This window comes from Zosterops lateralis (assembly GCF_965231275.1).
Source record: "Zosterops lateralis genome assembly, chromosome: 29".
NCBI lineage: Eukaryota > Metazoa > Chordata > Aves > Passeriformes > Zosteropidae > Zosterops > Zosterops lateralis.
The window spans coordinates 5,507,898-5,527,105 of record NC_139789.1 but is presented as its reverse complement, the minus strand read 5'-3'; the positions used below and the strand labels follow the sequence as shown (position 1 = coordinate 5,527,105).

Here is a 19,208-nt window from a genome sequence, read left to right as displayed (position 1 = left end):
AATAAAATTATCCATGGCATAAGCTCAATAGCTATGTAATTGTATTACAAGTATATAATGATGCTAAATAATGCCAAATTTCACTGTGACGCACAAAATACGAGTTTCGCCAAGTCCCTGGAAATGACACACAAGTACAAAGGACAGGTAATAGCCTACAATATGTTTTTTCAGTGAGGGGTTTTAACGCAAATCCTGCTGAACAACTGGATTAATTCCCAAATCGCGGGATTGTAAAAATCCTCATTCCTTGACCCCGGTGCATGCTGGGGCTTGTAGTCGGGGCCCCTGGTGCCCACGGCTGTTAACCCGCTTGTGATTGGCTGGCGGTGCCGAAGCGCTCGCATGTAGCCAATGGGTGGGCGGGATATTGGGGAGTCGCGGACTCCAGGGCCGCGCACCGCCCTCTCTGGCTTGGCTCAGAGAAGCCCTCGCCGCCTGGGGCCGGGTGGAGCTGGCAGCGTGTTTTGTGACCCTGTGCCGCCCCATCCCGTCCGTCCTGCTCCTTTCATCTCTGTTTCGTTTCGTCCCGTCCCGGATGGCCGCGGGCCGAGGGCAGGTGAGGCACCGGCGCCCTATCCCAGTCTGTACCCAGGCAGCTCGGCCCGGGCCGCTGTTTGCGTCCTGTGTGGGGAGGGATCTGTACAAGCCCCTTCTTTCCAGCTCCGTGACAGAAGTGTGCAGTCTGGTAGTGATCCCTCTGCTACCAGAGAACCAGGGACAGGACGAGAGGACAGCCTTAAGTTGTGTCAGGGGAGGTTTAGGTTGGATACCAGAAAGAATTTGTTCACAGAAAGGGTGGTCAGACGTTGGAAGGGGCTGCCCGTGGAGTCACCATCCCCATCCCTGAAGATGTTTAAGGAAACACTGGATATGGTGGTTTGGTCTGTTTAACAGCATGGATATCAGTCCCAGGTTGGACTCGATGATGTCGGGGCTTTCCTAAAGTCAGTGACTCTCTGATTCTTGGCAGGGCCGCAGCCACGGGAGGCCCAGCACCCGTGGGCACCTCAGGGCGGTGGACACAGAGCTGGAGAAGGCCGGGAGAGCTCCGTCCCACCGCGGCAGGTTCCTGAAGGTGTGCGATGGCAGCTCCGGTGGCGTTCAGCGGTGCCGGGGCCCGGAAAGCACCGCCTGGGCCGGGAGCAGCCGGGCGGCCCAGAGCGCTCCGGGCAGCGCCTCCCACAGGCGCCTAAACTCAGTCCTGGATAAAGTGGCACAGCTAGAAAGCAAAATCATGGGTCAAAAAAAGCACCTGGAATTACAAAACACTGACTCGGGCCTAAAGCTTTTGGATGAGGAGTGGACTTCACCTGCCTCTGGGGATGAAGGTGGTGCCAGAGCCAAGAAATGCTGGAAGAATTACGGTACCACCAGTGGGAATGGGACCTGCAGGGATGACTGTTCTGAGAACATCCAAAGCCCTAAAAAAAGGAATGTTACAGTTAAACAGCTTGATCTGGATAGTGATCGAGAGGAAATGAAAGAATTGATGGGGAGCTCTTTGGGGTTTTCCAGTGGAAATGGGAATCGGAAGGTTCTGGTAAGTGATGCTCAGTGGGGTACAAAGGTAATTATGAACTTTGCTGGATTATGTATTTTTATTATATATTTTTATTATTTTATCATATATTTTATTATATATATAATATATATTTTTATTTTTATTATATATAATAAATATATTTATTATATATTTTATTATTATATAATTGTTTTAATCGGTTGACTGCTTTTTATTTAGACAACACCGGCAAATAAATTTTAAATTTGCTTTTGTCTTCTTGCTCATGATAGGATTCAGGTTCACATCTTAACATCTTAGAATTACTCTCTTTTACCCACAATGATTCGTTCTCCTTTCAACAACGAAGTAACACACAAATCTCTTTTTTCATGTTCTTCAAAAAGAGCAAGACTCCAGTTCCATCAGGGATTGCTCCTCCATTTCCTAAGGAAGTTTCACCAGCAGAGTTATCTCAAACATCTTCTCTTCAGGACAAAGACTCAGAGAAAAGTGTGTTTGGTAAAGACAACACTGTAAAGGCTGCTCTGCCTAAAGCAGGCTACACCAAACAAAGGCAAGAATCCCTTCAAAGTGACAGAAGTGAAATAAAGTCATTAGATGAATTATTTTCTAAAGGAACTGATGCAGAAGATCCAACCAGCAGCAGCAGCTTGAAGAGTAAGATTTTTAAAATACTGTCTCAATAGACCCAGTATGAATTGTATTAATAATCTCCTCATAAATTCTCTTAATAAACATGAGGAAAATAGTCATTTTATGTAAAGTATTACATAAACCAAGGCTTGATAAAAGTAATCTCTTTCTTTTTTCTAGTGTAATAGGTTTGTATTTTTCTGGGCTTTTGACTTAATGGGTTCAGATTAATGCTGCTGCCCTGAGTGACATTATGATGTCAAAACAATCAGAATATTTAGAGTAGTTTTCATGTATCAGTGGCACAATGTACCAGTGGGTCAGAGTGAGAACAGCTGGAAACGAGAGGCAGCAAAAATCTCCTGAATTTCAGCAGATCAAAGGAGGAAATTTCAGGAGTTTTAAAGAATCAATGACTGATTGCTATTACTTTTCAATACTAAAATAAGAAGGTAGTACTGATTTTTTTTTTTCTCCACTTTCTTTGCTTACAAGAAAGCGTAATGTAATTTTCATGCAAATTCTCACCTGTGGGTGTCATTTGTTTGCAGACTTCAGACTGAATATCCTGAGCCTTGATGATTTGGCACCAGATATTACCAGTGAGGCAGCAGAATTAAAGCAGAAAGTAAGTAGAAATTTCCCACTAGCACATATTCCCAGTCTGCCTTTGGTGGAGTGTGGAAGTTCTAAAATAAATACTTTTACAGGGAAAAGACGTTGAGTTTGCTCAAGAATCAAATGAATATGTGAAAAAAGATACATTGCTAGTGGAAGACAACCAGGCTGCTCTTAAAATGACCAGTGCAGTAACTGGTGTGAGTGATTCTTCCAAAGAGGATGTTGAAAAATGCGTCTCTGAAGCTGAAATCTCTGAACATTTAAGTGGAGTTTCCTCAGATTTCCCTGCGCGCAACCAGGATTATCTTAATCAGAACGAGAGAACTCTTAATTCAGAATATTCAGAAGATTTTGAAAGCTCTCTGTCTAGAACAGACAAGGAATCTGTAGAGGGACGTGCTGGGAGCTGCACAGGTTCTGGAGCACAGCCTTCTCCAGCGTCATCCCCGCTGATCCCCCCAGAGCAGCAGAGCCAGGGGCACCGAGTGACGGTCACAGAAACCGCGGTTCAGACAGCAGAACCTCCTCCCTTCACCTACTGCTGGCCAAAGGGTGAGTGCAGCAGTTACTGCCCTGCTCAGGCAAGTTTTACACTTTTATATAAGCCAGCCCAGCCAGCCTTGATAGAGCAGTGCCAGCTTCCCCTCGCTGTGGGTTTCCCGGTGTCGCTGGCTCCGGCCAGCCCTGGCACCAACACAACTTGGGGGTCTTTGAGTCAGTGAAACAGAGCCACAGATGAAATGAGAGACGGGACTCTCCGATGAAACAGCAACTGAGGTTTTATTCCAACCCCAGGGCCGAGGCTCCAGGATTGAGAGATGGAGAGCAGGAGAGACAGAGAGACCTCGAGCGCCTGAAGGGTTCAGTTTTTAAAGAGGGAAAAAGAACACGTGGGACAGCAGAGCATGGGGACCAATGACAGGAATTCAGGGTACAGAATTTAACTTGTAGGAGGGGGAAACCCTGGCTCCAGCCAATCACCCAGGACTCTTCTTAGAAGTTTCCAGACACTGGGAGAGGTCTCTGGTTGACTGGCAGGAGCAGGTGCCATGTAAACAATAAGATTGATGGATAACTGCCATTTGGTTTTAAGAATAGGAAGAATAAGGGGTAACAAGGCATGAACTATTGAACATTAACACATAACATATCAGCAAAGGATAACCATCAGTGCTCATCAACCCACGGCCACAGGTGAGTGCAGCTGTTACTCCCCTGCTCGGGCAAGTTTTACACTTTTATATAAGCCAGCCCAGTCAGCCTTGATAGACCAGTGCCAGCTTCCCCTCAGTGGTGCTAAATAAAAAAAATTTATAAAGCCCAACACTTTAATCTTCTGTCCGCAGAAAAGACTGTGATTGAATATCATCATAAGAAATGTTTTTTTGCTTAAAAATACTCCCCAGCAACAGAGCTCACAATAGCACGAGTAGTACTCTCAAATGAAATTCAATATTCTGATATCTTTATTGTCGTAAACAATAGCATTGGAGTGTTACTAAAGTGATTGCTCATTCACAGAGTTCTTTTGCATTGTACTCCTCTCTTGGGAAAACATGATGGCCCCGTGGCAGGATCAGGTCCAAGCTTTCACATCCTGAGGGGTATCTACCTGCCTACATCCCTTTATTTAAAGGAGAAAGTACTAAGAGCCACCATCCCTTGCCACACTCGAGGAGAAAGCAGAAACTTGAGTGTGCTTGAAAAGAGAAGCATTGAGTACAAAAGTCTTTTTTTTTACTCTGCCTACGGTTAGAAAAGGGGCTTTCTGCAATGGGGTCGTGAGCCTAAGATTAAAAAAAAACCTATGGAAGTCGTATAACTATGTCAACATTATTTTGCCTTACATAATTCTCCTGTTTAGGCTGTACAGTGGTTTTATGACAGCTGCTTCACCAAAAAACTGGTGAAGAACCAAGCAGTAGCACTAAACCTCTCCACTCTCCCCAGCTGGTAATTCTGATGCTTTCCCTGTGTACAGCAAACCCCTGTGCAGTGCTTGGCCCAGCTGCTGGAACCAGCTACGTGGATCCCGTGCCAATTGCCAGTCACGCCATCAGCATGGATGCAGTGGAAGGTACCAAAACCAAGTTTATTCTTCTTTTTTCACTCTTGTTTTCTGCACCTAAGCCCAGCTTGGTTTGTTCAGCCCTTGCTGAACTGCCAGCTGTGCCTCAGTGCAGTGAATGCTGTGTCCCTTTTTTCTCACAGCCCTGACTGCCTACAGCCCCTCGGTTCTGGTTTTACACGCCATGTGCAAGCAGCACCTGATGCTGACCCAGCAATTTGTCGAGAACGTTCACCACCTTCACACATCCCTCGTGGAGTCATTAGAGCATGAGAAGTTCCATTACCACACCCTGGAAGAGGCTAAAGAGGTATTTATGACAAAGCAGAGACTGAGCATATATTCCTTTTTTTAAACGCTTGAGGTATTTGCAGCAAACCAAATTTCTTTGCATATGATTAATTAATCAGTCTTTTTTTTTCCTTTTAAACTTAAGTCCTGCTGGAGGCCAGAGTTTTTAAAGATTAAGATTTCTGCTATAACATTTAGCTGGCCTCAAATGAGCAGGGATCATTCAGATGCTGCAACAGAAAGGTCATTTTCTGGTGCTGGTACAGGTATCTTGACATGAAGATTCGTTGCTTTCTACTATTTAATAAATAATAATCTACATAATAAAGACATTAGTTAATTAACTTTTTTTTTTTTTTTTTAAGTACATCAAGAATCACAAATCCCCACCTCTAACAATTGAGCAAGCGCTTGAAGAAATTCGGAGAGCCCAGGAGAAATAACTGCTTGGATACTTATTGAACTTTAGTGACATTTATATTTACAGCTCTATGGCTGAAACAAGAAACCTTTCCAAATTGTGCAGATAAAAGGTTTTAAACTGTACTGGAAGGATTCGTAGAAACTGATGTTTTAGTATAAATTAGTTAGTACAAGTTGCTAATTATTATATATAACTTACTTATCTATAGCTGAATGTTTAACTCGTGTGCACAATACAGGGATAGGAGGAACCTTCAGCCAGACTGTGGCAGCAAGAGACATCAAGGTAAACTTCTGTCTAATGGGACCGTGCTAAATCATCACAGTGCACACACTTATCCAGTGAATTGTGAGATCTGTGATCACATCTACCATCGTGGAAGAAGTGAAAGTCTCTACTACAAGCCCTGAGAAACATGACCAGAGCAGAAAATTACCATATCCTGACTTTAGTGCCGTTTCCCAACAGCATTTCTATATAATGTTTCCATGGGTGGCTCCTCTCCTCACTAAATGTCAACCAATGTAAAACCAGCACATCATCCTTGTCAGATTACAACAAACCCATGCACACACTTGGGTGTGTTTATTAAGATAAATTCAAAACAATGAAGGCCTATAGTCAAGGTACAGGAATTCACTTACTCTGAAATCTCAGCTGCCTTTTTATTTAAAAAAAAAGAAAAAAAAAAAAGTTTATTGGAAGGCAAAACAACAACATTCACAACTTGGTAACATACAGGTGTTGTATGCTGATTCACAGACAGGTACAGTTCCACAGCTACAGTAGATCTAGAACAAACTGATATTCCACCATGTTAACTGTATGGTCTTAAAGAGGGTTTTTGCTCTACAAAGGGAAAACCACCAGGCAGACCTGGGGAGTGGAAGTGCAGTGTAAGGGCCTAGCAGCTCTAGCTGGTGGTCTCTGGAAACATTTACAAAAAGTGTGTTTCTGTTTTCATTTAGATGACAGCAAGCTTACAAGAACACCTCCTCGATAGAAATGTGTAGAGCAGAGAAAATGCATTCTCTTCTATTGAAACTAATTAGCTTTTATTAAAGGGTGTATATATACAAAAATATAAAAAGCTCAAAGACTGTGTTCCATTACAAAGCATCGCCCATCCCTCAGAGTGCTGGGAAAGCTACCAGAGAACTGACCCTTGTTTGTGTCTTCTGCAGCAGCTGCTGGGCAGGGCCCGGAGATGGGTGGAAGGTTCTAAAAGCTGGCACAGTGCTCACAGGTCACCTGCACTGGAATTAGATGCTTCATTCCCCACTTAGACATTAGGATACACTGCTCAGCATCAGTCTGACTTGATCCCAAGGCAGCACCCCTCCACTTCAAACAGAATTAACCTTTTGAGAGAAATAAACACACATTATGGAACTAGAGAACATACAACCACATCAGATAATGTCTGTGTTCCACAAGAATGAATGAGGCACAGTCCTGCACTAAGAGCAGGGGTTTAATTCTACTATAAAATGGGGAACTAATTAGAAAGTTGTGCAAGATAAATGGAAATTTTTAAACTTGCTAGACATGTCATAGTAATAACTGGCCTTTTTTAAGCACTAATTGATGAGTGTTGAAGTACATGTCATAGCTTTCCTTTTTTCACCATAGTTTTAAAAGCAATTCATTTGTCACTTCCTCCAGATTTTAATCCGGATTTCTACAAGTTTAATGTTTTGTAGAAGATGCAAGACATCTTTCTTCAGAGAGTCTTATTCGGGTGGTGGAGGGTCTTGTGTTTCACGCTTCACTGAAACAATAGGGAAAAGGATTCTTACACATTCCACAGTTACCTGAGCTGCCTGAAATGTTTCATGGAATGAGGGTTCTGTTAATATGGAATTTTTCCTTACGGGCTTTATTTGAAGCCATTTGATTGCACAGATCTGGAGGCAGAAGTGACATTTCATTGAGCATGCCAACTTTTACCTTTTAGCTGTTGGCAAATCCCCATGTTCAATGTATCACAGACTCTCTGCAAAAATCCATCATTTGGGTAATTGTCTTCACCTCTTATAAACGCCTCCACTTTTTTCTGAAAACCCTTCCTGCTCTATAGAGAATTCATGACCAGTTCTGGCTCTGGCAGTGCTCAGTATGGCAGCCAGGAAGTGGCTTACACAGAACACACTCATTAATTAGTGTTTCAGAAATTAGAACACAATGCCTAAAAAGGAAAACCTGCCAGGTTAATCCGAGTACACATCCACTTACCTGTTGTTTTACTCTATCAGTTACATTAGGAAAAAAAAAATCAAGAGTTACTGATATTTTGATTTGAGTTTACAAAAATAACTTTCAAGTCCATTGAGGTTTTTTTCTAAATTGCTGAGAAAGGTTCACTTACATTCATCCCTGGCCTTCATGCGTGCGATAAATGAGTAACTTTTATTTCTTCGGTAGTTTTCGTAAGGGTCGTCCAATGCAACTCCCACTCCTTTGTACTGATCCCATTTGTCTCGGATGTCGCCTCCTTTAATTGGATCCTGAATTCCTTGTTCCTTGGCTCCCAATCCACCCGATCCACTCCATCCTGCAGCAAGGACACGACATTGCAATCCTTTCACTGTTTTTTTTTTTTTTTATTACTAGAATTGTGAAGACAAACATGGAGACATTTTGGAAACAACCAAAGACAGCATCCATTTGATAAAGCAGGATGGGAACAAACAACCTGAAACAACACAGGAGCTGTCCCATTTATTTCACAAGCATTAATATGCAGAGATTCCAGGAGCTGACAGCAGTGCTACCCCTAGAAACTGTCAGGAGGATAAGAAAGGCAGTGTGAGCCCAACCTGTCTGGTCAACCCTGGTTCCTGCACTCCAGGGAGATGAAATACCTTGGGTAGGGTCAGTTCCATCTGATGCAAAACTCATATCCCTGTCTTCTGTATCTTTCCCAGAAAGGCAACTATCACTGCTCCAAATACTTGTATCTCTGAATTTTCTTATGCTGACCTTGGAAAGCCAAGGAATAATTTCTTATGAACATGCATTAATTAATTATTATCTAAGACTTTGGCGTGTAATCTTGTTTCCTGGCTTGTGTAAGAGTCTAGAGCAGCATCTTACCCATTTTCACGAGCATTTGATGGCCTTTATTTTCTTCTCCAAGTCTCGATTCTGGTATAGGAGGCCCAGAACTGGAGCCCAAACCAGCAGAAGAACTAAGAAAGGAAGAAGAACAAATTAGGAACCAGTGATCCTATTATCCTATTCTCACACAAAGCACAGTCAGTTGTATTCTGTTAATCCCACACAATTCCATCCACTCTACTGAGCTATTCTTTATTAAAGCCATTAGATTATGCAGTTTTTGAGGTGCCAGAAACACATCACTTGCTTCTCAGCACAAGGGGAAATCAAACACATTTCTCTTCCCAATGGAGCACTCACAGAATTACTCCTGCTCCCAAGGGAGGCACACGCAGACTTCACAGTTGTACGAAGTTTTGTTAAAATAAAAAGCCACAATAGAGTAATAGTCTCTCTATAAGCACATAGAGCAGATAAATTGTTTCTAAATCTGCTCTCCGTCATCAGAAAAGATGATGGCTCTTTGTTGAAATGCTTATTGTCTCCTGGTAAGGAGGCAGTGCCCCTGCAGGGGCTCTGTTCAAACAGCCCAGGTAGGAAGAGACAGGGCCCAGTCAAAGCTTACGGAGGAGTGGGACTGCGGGAGCGGGAACGGCGCCGCCTTCCTGGGGAGTACGACTTGGAGCGAGAGCGGGACCGAGACCTCGACCGGCTGTGAGAGGAGCGGGACCTGCTCCGGCTTCTGAAAGGCAGAGCGCACCAGAGTGAGTTACCAGAGCAACCCCGGCAGATCCTTGGATCAGCCTCGGGTTCTTCCCATCCACAGTTCCCGAGGTTCAGCTCCCCTGAGCCCTACCTGGACTGTGAGCGAGAATAGGACCGCGATCGAGAGCAAGAGCGAGAGCGTGATCTCGAGTAGGAGCCAGAAGATTTTGAAGATCGTGAATTGGACCGGGAAGACGAACGACCTCGGCTTTTAGACCGACTGCGAGACCGAGAAGGCCCACTGCACAGATGAGCAGAGAAAACTCCAGTGAGATTCCACGGGGGAGCACGAGAAATACCAATCTACTCCTGATCACATTCAAATTACACACAAGCAACACTTCTGCAGTGAAAGTGAAAGCTTGAACGTGAAAAACTGTTTCACGGAATCACAAAGCGGTCTGGGTTGGAAGGGACCTTCAAACTCATCCAGTTCCAACCCCTGCCATGGGGCAGGGACACCTTCCTCAAGACCAGGTTGCTCCAAGCCCCATCCAACCTGGCCTTGGGCACTTCCAGGGATGGGGCAGCTGCAGCTTCTCTGGGCAAATTGTGCCGGTTCCATTTTCTGCAGATGAGGCAGATCAGCGTGTTGCCAAACAGACTTTCCCTGTGCATTTAGCCCAAGCACTTTACAGATGAACAGCACACAGCAGAAGGTGGCACACAGGAACTCTCACCTATTTCTCTTCTCTTGACCTTTCCTCCGCCTTGCTCTCATTTTAGCTCTGAAGAATTCGTACAGTCCATTCTGCTCCCATCCTTCACTGCAACAGAATCCACACACGTAAATCCCACTTCAGCCTTAAGGATTTTCACCAGATTTTGTACAGAACTAAGGGCCTGGGCAAAACTGTCACACAAATCTCAGATCAAAAGGCAAGTGCAGTTGCAATACAACGAGAGCATTAGGAGAACCAAGACACAGGAGAAAGACAGGGAGGCACTTTGTGGTTTGAGACACTTCCTTAGGGCATTTGCCTGACCATTTATTGGTTACACTTACTCTTACCTGTTTCTAGGCCTGTCATGAGATGGTGGACTGTAAAATGCCTCAACTGCAGCCAGGAGTCTCTCACTGGGGGGCATTGGTGGTGGAAGACGTATATCTTTAGGATCTAAAGGTTTATATTCATGGTCTTCAAGCTGCCGGAAATAAAAAAAAAAAAAAAATTACATTCATGTCAAGTTTCATGGGGTGGTTACCTGAAGAGTTAAATACAGATTTAGACCTCAAGTTTCAATACTGGATAGAAAATGATCTGGAAATAAGGATTCTTCAGATGACCTGATGCTTCCTCATGCTGTCACTATTTTGAGTTCTCTGAAAAAAGCCTGCACTGCACAGGTTACAGTATTGAGTGGGTCACCAAGTAGATAAAATGCAGATCTCATCCACCTTTGTGCTAATGTGTCTGGATGGAAGCCTGGCACAAATTAGAGTATGAAAACAGCACAAAGAGATGGAAGAGGCTTATTTGTTCATCTCAAATACAGAATATATAAATGTAAGTATCCCTGAAGGTGCTGATGCAGGTTTGTTTCCTGTTCTCTATCCTTCTTTCTATAGATAACATTGATATTGTAAAACATCTTCATGAGAATTCTGATTATGAAGAGCTAGTACAACTTGTCCCATCAGACCTGTGAGGACTCTCTGACCACCTGGAAATCACCAGGGATTTCCATTTCCTACCAATAGGGGCCAGACTTTCAAGTACAAATTAATCTTTCACACTGTGAGTTCAACCAGCTTCCTCTAGCTCATCACCATTTTCACTATCTAATCCCCCCAACTACTCCTGCTCCTCTTATACCCTACACAACCGCTTGTGGAATGGAAGGATTTGAAATTATACACATCCATGTTGAACTGTCCCTCATAACAACAACAACAACAAAGTTTGGATCTTTTAATCAGTCCCATAAAACAAACACTTACTTTGACAAGTGGAGCCATCAGCCCAGCAGGAAGATCGAAGTAGGGAACGTTGGGCACCAGACTGGGATCATCGTGGTTCATGTGAGGGGGCCCTTGGCGCCTCATGTGAGGGGGCTGCCCGTTAAATCCGTGTGGAGGAGGCCCAAAATCAGGGTGCTGTGGCCCTCCCCAGGGAGGATGCTCGCTGATTCCAGGATGAGGCAATCTGTGACCAGGATGATGATGAGGAGGTCCAATTTCTGCAGAGTGGGGAAGAGTTAAAATGTCTTATTTAGCAATCTGAGATTACTTCAATTACTGCATTTATCCTAAAACCCAATCTCAGCAGATCAAGCAAAGCGCCAGAAACGAAGGACCAGAGGCTGGTTACAGGTGCACATTCACAAATACCCTGCAGTGCACATTCCTCCCTGGCCACAGCAACCTCTCTCTAGACAACAGAACAGTTCAGTGCCAAGTCATTGCTTCCTTTGGGAGGTTCCGTGGTCAAAAGGACCACAAGGAAGACACAGAATGTTTCAGATGCAGCACGGCAGCTGCTGTTTATTTATTTATTATTTATTTCTGAAGCTAAGTACACAATCATGGCTCAGCTCGGACCTGGAATTAGTTCTGTCTCTCTGTCAAATCAACATTTGTAAAGAAATACACACAGCAGCGATTCGCTCGCATCGGTGGGTGGCAAGAAAATACTTTTGGAGAAAAAAAAAATTTTTGGACAAGAGATAGAGATAATAATTGTGTTAAAATAGGGAACTCATCCACTGATGGACAAATGCCATGAATGCCAGGAGACCCTGCTGAACTCATTGCACTCTACTAAGAAAAGGGCAAGACTGAAAATCAACACCATTTGCAACAGGATTAACAGTTTTTTCCAGAAAAAGCCATTCCAGCTGCTTCCCAATCTCGAGCTGGTACTATCTGACACGTTGTCATCAGAACTGAGCAGAGTCTGTACTGTCATTGCTTCACTGCTTTCCTAATTTTAACCATCTGGTTTAGTAGAGCCCTTCCTCCAACAACTTTGCACGAAACAACAGATATTTTAAATCACTGCTAGAATCCAAAACTGAGTATCTCATTCTGAGCTTAAACCTGAACTCCCTCAGACAAAAGGGAGTTCTCCTTTTCTTCCTACTCACTACCACAATTCTTCAAAAATCCCATCCAAACAATAAAACACAAGGGAGGAAAAAAAGGAACAATCTCTACTATGGAAGTTAAACTCAATCCTAAATATATAAACTCAAATCCATTGGTTTTCAACCATTTTTGGACTTGGAAAATTGAGAAACTTTTAGGATTAACGTAACAACTCCTCCACAGAAACAAAATGTATCTTTTATGTGACCTGTCACACAGATCCAGGATGATCTTTGGTCTTTACACTGATAAGGATCATTCCTGCAAGGGAAATGGAAACTCCCTCTGGGCAGAACTAGAGCAGATTTCTGGACAGCCGCAGGCCAGGCAAGCAGCACTGGTCACACTCCCATGTTCCAACAAGAGAACAAACCCAATAAGGAGGAAGAAACAGAGGTTGGGATCATTTCACCACAAACTACCAAGGCACGCAGCATTAAAGGCAGAAAACTAGAGAGCTTGGCAGTCAAAATAAAATGAAAGCCTGAATGAGTACATCCTTTTAGCACCTTCCTCTTAACTTCCTCCATATAAACAGCTCTCATCAGCCCTCACCTACGGCCTGATGTGCAGGTGGTAAAATTTACAAGAAAATGCTGCTTCTCACCTTTGAACTTTACTACTTTTAAAGCGAAAGAGGTGCCTGTGAGATGACAACTTGAATTTGGACTACAATTTCTTATCCATTAGAGAAGATTCAAAAAGCAAGGAAGCATTCAACTCTGCATTGTGTTTCCTACTGAGTTCTAAGCAGTAGCTTCCCAAACTCCCAAATGAAAACACTTCTTAGGAAAATCACAACAGTCTGCTGAGGATAAACTGTCACCCCAAATCATCAAGTAATTTTTGTAATGGCAATCAGCATTACAGCGTAAAAAAAAAAACCTGGCCTGGTACACACTTTACCTTGAGGAAAATCCCCCTGGGGATAATCAAAACGATGAGGATAAGGAGGTCTTTCAAAGGGATGGCGAGGTGGAAAATCATCCTGCATGAAGCGAGGTGGAAAGCGGTTGAAATTATGCGGATGCGGGGGCTGGTTGAATTGGGGATGTTGCTGATGTGGAGGAAATGGGCCTCTGAAGTGAGGTGGCCGCTGCATTCGAAATGGAGGTTCCCTCTGACCCCCACCCCATGGAGGCTGTTCGTGCTGGTTGTTCCACGGTGCTTCAAACTGGTTGTTCCAAGAAGGATCGGGCTGGTTGTTCCAAGGCGTCTCTCGCTGGTTGTTCCAGCCTTGATCTCTCTGTTCGTTCCACATTCCTTCGTGGTTGTTATTCCAGGGAGGACAGTGAGGTGGTCCCTGGAGGTGAAGGAGGGAAGCCTGGTCGTTAGGTTACAAGAATAAAGGACACAGTGACATACCTCCTTAAGGAAATACAGCCCACAGGCAACGTGCACAAGCAAAAGAACATTTTCAATATACAGTCTGAATGACTGCAACTTCAGAAAAAAGATGGGAAAAGACCAAACTGTTACTGAACCAAACAGCTTTTTTTTTATAGGAACAGTGTGATGGTTAACAAACTGAAACATGATTAACATTTTGCCTTTAACTGTGCTCAGAATGACAAAGCTCAGCATTGAGATCTGGGTGTTTAACTTTCATAGCTTTTCACTGCACTTCCACAACCAAGGTGGTCATTTCCCAACCTCCTCAACCAAGACACTCTGAACCTCCAGGTCCTTTTTCAGAACTTTCTTACCTGTTGTTGACCCCATGGTGCCACTGGGTGAGGTTGGTCAAACCAGGGTGGTTTATTTGGTGGAATCTGATCGTGAGATCCAGGGCCACGTGGTCCACCTGAGGCAGGATCCTGCACTCCAGACCCACTTGTGTCATACTCTGTAGAACCAGCCAGAGGCAGCTGAGATTTACCATCATCTGCAACAATTCAGAGACTATTGTCAGCCATCAAAGTCACGAGCAGTTAATAAAATATCAGCACACCAGGCTCCAGATGAATTTCTTATGCAGAAATCTAATTACTAGGGGGGACAGGATTTCTGATCCATTTAACACTCATCTCTTTGGTCGTTTTTCATAACATTGTCACCCAGTGATTTTTGCACAAGCCCCAGGTGAGCTCAGTACCTGCTTGTGTGACCGGAGCAGATGGTGGAGCCGAGGCTGGGGCTGCTGAGGGGGCTTGAGGTGGCGGTGTGGATTTCACCTCGTTCTCCAGAGGGGGGATTTGGATCTGTTGTTGCTGTTGCTGCTGAGTTAAACTGTTCACAAACTCCTCGTGTTGAGTTTTCAGGTTCTGGATCTGCTGTTGGAAAGCCACTTGCACGGGCTGTACAACCGTTGCGTATTCAGTGATCAAATTCGCCTGATAAAAGAAATAATTGCACATATAATACCCAGCCTATCCTCTTGTTCAGAATTCCCTGCAATGCCCTTCACTCCTAAAAAGCACATGAGGATCCCAGATAATGCTGGCAGAACCACCCAGTCTCACCATGAACCTTTGTGGAGATTTCCAAAATATTCTCTCAAGCAGCCCGGAACCCACCACCTTTCGTAGTGTCTTTCCAATACAGCTCAAATTAACAGCATTCATTATTATTATTATTATTATTATTATTATTATTAATAATAATAAAAAGGAAAAGTTCCTGCTGCCACAATAATTTTTATACTCAATGTATCCAATTTAAAGGATGTTTGCTTGTTTCCTTTTGACCAAATTGTATCAATCTGTATTCTATGTCCAGGACAATATCAGCAGCAGGATTATTGAACATTTGAAATAACAAGGTTATATTTTACTTTTTTTTTTTTTTTTTTTTTTTTTTTTTTTTTTTTTGTAATCCCTTGTAAGCGACTTCAAGGGAGGGGAGGTGGGGATCAGAAATCGATATTATTCTTTGAAAAGGAAAATAATTTTCAAAATATTTGATATTTTTGTGGCTAACCTGGTACTGGCCAAGTCCAAGAGCTGGGCTTTGTAACTGCTGAATGATGGACTCGTCAAAGTACCCATTTTTCTCCCATAGCTGAAGAAGCTGCATAAATAATAGTGAAAGGATTTTAGAAATTATGAACATTAAAAGAAAAAGTGAGGCACAGCGTTTTTGTGTCTTTGGCTTTTCACAAGGCCCAGGATTTTGGTATTTATTTTTGAAGCAGTAAAGCTTCAGGTGCATTCATCATTATGATAACTCTTAAACAAAGCCTAGGTACTTTAAAGTTCTATTTTAAATGTGCACTAGAGCACCTCCTGTAACAGACTTTATAAAGACAATCCGACCAGAAGAATCTTTTCTTGCACCTGCCTAATTTGTGAATTTACACAGCACCAACCTAACAAAGCAAAAGTTACAGTTAAACCAAAACCAGATACTCACCCTGGCAATTTTTTGTTGCTTATCCTCCTCCACTGCTAGAAAACTGGTACAATAAATAGGCACAACCACCTTCTGTAAAGCAGCCAGAAGATCTCGTGCTTGCTTCCGCTGGCTTCAAGAAAAGAATGGGAAGAATTATCTCTTTCACTATAAAACTAAGTGCAGTGGAATATTCAACTCATCTCAACTTCTGCTATACTACAAGTAGTAGAATCATGAAATCAAAGAGTTCTCTCCCCTAACAACTTTATTATAGAATCTTGCCTGGAGGAAAAAAATACACAAAATAGATAAAGCAGTTTTTTTACCTAAATTTGATTACTAAAGGACTAGATCCAAGCTGTGAAAGTCTGAGGACAGCTGCTAATAAATAATACGTTAAAATTATGCAGTGACTACTCAAAACAACACTGTATCTAGGACAGAAAGTTCATCAAATTCATCAAAACAGCAAACTGAAAGCCATAACTGAACTCTCACCAGTGATGCAGGACGTCATTGATTAAGTAAATGAGGTGCAGGCGCAGCTCAAAGTGAGCTCCTTCCGCCGTGATCCGGTTCCGCAGGTGCCCGGCCATCAGCTCACAGTGTGCAGGAGATTTGGCATTGCTGAACATCCAGTTCTTGCCAGCCTTAGGAAAAGCAAATTTGAAATATTTCAAGTCAGTTTAATTGTGTTCCCACAATACTGGGTTTCCCATAGCTCTGAAATAACTGCAGGATGGGGGGTTTTTCAGGTAACAGCTTTCATTTTACCTGCCACACGACACAGATATAAAGCTGTTGTTAAGATAAAGAGAATCTCAAAATTCAAATGAACCCTGTGTGGATTCAGATCACTTACTGAGATTGCGTCTTTCGTGCAAGTGTCAATTATTGGCTGCAACAAGCTGTCAAATTCATTCATATCTAACTGGGTTTCCTCCAAAACCTTTTGCATTTGTTGCTCAATTGCGAGGGCTACTGCTGATGTGACTTGTTCCTGATTAATAAAAAAAAAAAAAAACAGAAAAAAAAATTACATTATAGCCGACATTCTTTTAAAGAATGAAGCTGCTGAATCCTTATCCTCTTGGATGTAAGTAACTATCTCAAGGACCAAAATCTTTTACAAACTTCATGAAAACGTTTTGATTCTTTGGTTCTAAAAAGAAAAGACTCTTCACATTTTTCACAAGTCCAGTTTACTTCTACTTCTAAAATCCATCACGTAATAACAAATAATTGCAAGAAGCTCTTAAATGTAAGGAACATAACTGAGGCACAAGGAACTCTTTGGTTTGGTTTTTCCAGCTAAACATCTCCTGTAAAAATCAGGTAGTTGATAGCACACAGTTCCCTTCCAGCCCATGTCACATCAAAGTCAGAATACACAAACTGGAACATCTCGCAGCATTTAAACCATGGTTAACACAGTCACAATTTATTTCACTCTAAAACTAACAAGGTCTTTCAAAGAGGTTTTAATCAGAGATTAAATCATACCAACACAACCCAGACATCACACACACCCATTGCAGGGGAATTTTCTCACCCAACAAAAATAAGGAAAACAACATCCCTTCTCACCCCCATCAGAACCAAACCATCCTCTCCTCCTTCACCCCTAATTCCTGCAGCCACTGACAGCCCAGGAGACACCAGGTTCATCTTAAACCGACCTGTCTCATGGCGAGAAGATGCTGCTCCTGCTGCTGCAGGTTCCACTGGCTCTGCTGGATGAGTTCCTCCACGGACGGGGTGCCCTGCGGGGCCGGGATGGGCGCGGCCGGTGGGAGCGAGGGCTGCGCCAGGGGCTGGATCTGTGCTGAAGCCTCGATATCTTGGCTTTGCTTGCACAACACTGTTAATAGACAGAGTAAAACTTTGAGAGTAAACTTGCCAGAGAGACCCTCTACCGCCAGCCCACGGGTGAAAAGAGCTCTGGCTTCAAACAGACCCTCACTCTGAGGGGTTCAGAGGGGAATCCCGAGCTGTTTGGACAACGCTCTCATTTTCTCGAGGTGTCCTGCACAGAACCAGGAGCTGCTCTGTAAATTAACCTGCTGTTAATTTACTGCCTGAGAGAAAAGACTGAAAGTAATTATTGGCCAGTCTGACTTTCACATGAGTAAAGATAATCAAGAGATATCATTACTCTTGCTTTGAGCATTATCTGTATTTCATATTCACATGACTCTTAGGAGGTGCCAGGGCTCTGGTGTTAAGTCCTGATCTAGTATTTCATGAGCAGAACCTAAAACTTAGGTAGTATGTCTTTTACCTCTGAACAAGAGGTGCTTTGAGGCACCCATTTAGAGTCCCAGAATTGGCTTAACTTTTGGCTAGAAAAATGTCGTGTTCTATACTCTATTTTCACTCTGAACTAGCTCTTCTAGAATTCTACGATTCTAATGCAAAATCCCGGGTGGATGGTGTTGGCGAAGGGAATCAACAACTCCCTGTACAACACAACTGGAGCGATAACTCCAGGACGAGCCGAGTCCCGGCTCTCCGGGCGCTGAGCTCCCTCTCCTCACTCTGCCCGCCCCAAACCCACAAGGCGGGGGCCGTGAGGAGCCGTGAGGAGCCGCGGGCAGCGCTGAGGCGACTCCCCGGAGCCCAGAGCGCAGGGACAGGCCCGGAGCAGCACAGACAAAAGTGTCTCTGGAGCCCCGGGACGGCCCTGCCCTGCCCGAGCCGCAGCTCCCACTCACGCTGCTGCTGCTCCAGGGCCAGCTTGTACTTGTAGTAACCGTAGAAATCACCCCCGAAGAGAAAGGAGAATTTGGGGTTCTCCTTCTGCTTCTCCATCGTCATCTTCTCGAATTCGGGCCCGTTCCGCGCCACGAACTGCGCCAGCTTGTCGATGACATTCCGCAGCTCCTGATCTGTGGGGGGGAGGCAGGTCGGTCAAGCCCCGCTGTCCCCGCTCTCCCCGCTCTCTCCCCGCTGTCCCCGCTCCCTCCCCGTTCCCGGGGCCGCCCCCTTTGCCCCGATCGAGGGCCCCTCACCCTCGGGCGGCAGCGGCATCTCCATGGCCGCCGGTCCCGGGCCCGCTGGGCCGCGCCGCACGGACGGAAAAGCTGCGACACCCGCGCGGCCGCGCTTTACGGCCCCGTCGCCATGGAGACGGTCGCATTTCCCGCCCTTCCCGCCGTGGCGTCAGCGGTGGGAGTGACAATAGTGACCGGCCGGAAACAAGAGAGAAAGAATGGTTCCGCTGCAGGGACAGCACAGGCAGAGCGCTGCTGTTAAAGCAACTGGCCTGATGTTTGCTCGCGTTATTAATTTGTTTAAAATTAGTTTTAAAATTTAAAATTAGTTGACAGAAGCTGGGTTGAACAACGCCTTGAGGTTTAGTACAACGGTTGGGTGTGTTATATATATTTATTATATT

At 44.1% G+C, this 19,208-nt stretch overlaps 2 protein-coding genes across 3 annotated transcripts; one reads left to right on the top strand and one right to left on the bottom strand.

Moving 5' to 3' along the window:
- The first annotated feature begins 456 nt into the window (after window positions 1–456).
- LOC310920150 (uncharacterized protein C19orf44) lies at window positions 457–6,066 on the top strand. Its single transcript, XM_083879933.1, has 8 exons — window positions 457–559; window positions 974–1,543; window positions 1,912–2,185; window positions 2,713–2,789; window positions 2,872–3,334; window positions 4,764–4,859; window positions 4,994–5,160; window positions 5,507–6,066. Exons 1-8 carry the CDS (start codon window positions 539–541, stop codon window positions 5,582–5,584), a joined length of 1,746 nt encoding a protein of 581 aa, XP_083736059.1. The 5' UTR covers window positions 457–538; the 3' UTR covers window positions 5,585–6,066.
- Window positions 6,067–6,249: 183 nt separating this feature from the next.
- CHERP (calcium homeostasis endoplasmic reticulum protein) lies at window positions 6,250–18,893 on the bottom strand (the record flags this gene model as incomplete). 2 transcript variants are annotated; one of them, XM_083879932.1, is made up of 18 exons in its annotated part: window positions 18,823–18,893; window positions 18,526–18,699; window positions 17,491–17,672; window positions 16,674–16,811; window positions 16,310–16,461; window positions 15,830–15,941; window positions 15,398–15,487; window positions 14,574–14,811; window positions 14,185–14,363; window positions 13,385–13,781; window positions 11,333–11,571; window positions 10,403–10,536; window positions 10,071–10,157; window positions 9,482–9,631; window positions 9,251–9,367; window positions 8,662–8,756; window positions 7,934–8,119; window positions 6,250–6,926 (listed from the first exon to the last, which is right to left on the bottom strand). In XM_083879932.1, the coding sequence occupies exons 1-18, from the start codon at window positions 18,845–18,847 to the stop codon at window positions 6,922–6,924; spliced, it is 2,700 nt and encodes an 899-aa protein (XP_083736058.1). In that variant the 5' UTR covers window positions 18,848–18,893. The 2 variants fall into 2 exon arrangements, with proteins under 2 accessions (XP_083736058.1, XP_083736057.1); XM_083879931.1 differs by lacking the exon at window positions 6,250–6,926 and having other exon boundaries at window positions 7,926–8,119.
- Between the last annotated feature and the right edge of the window lie 315 nt (window positions 18,894–19,208).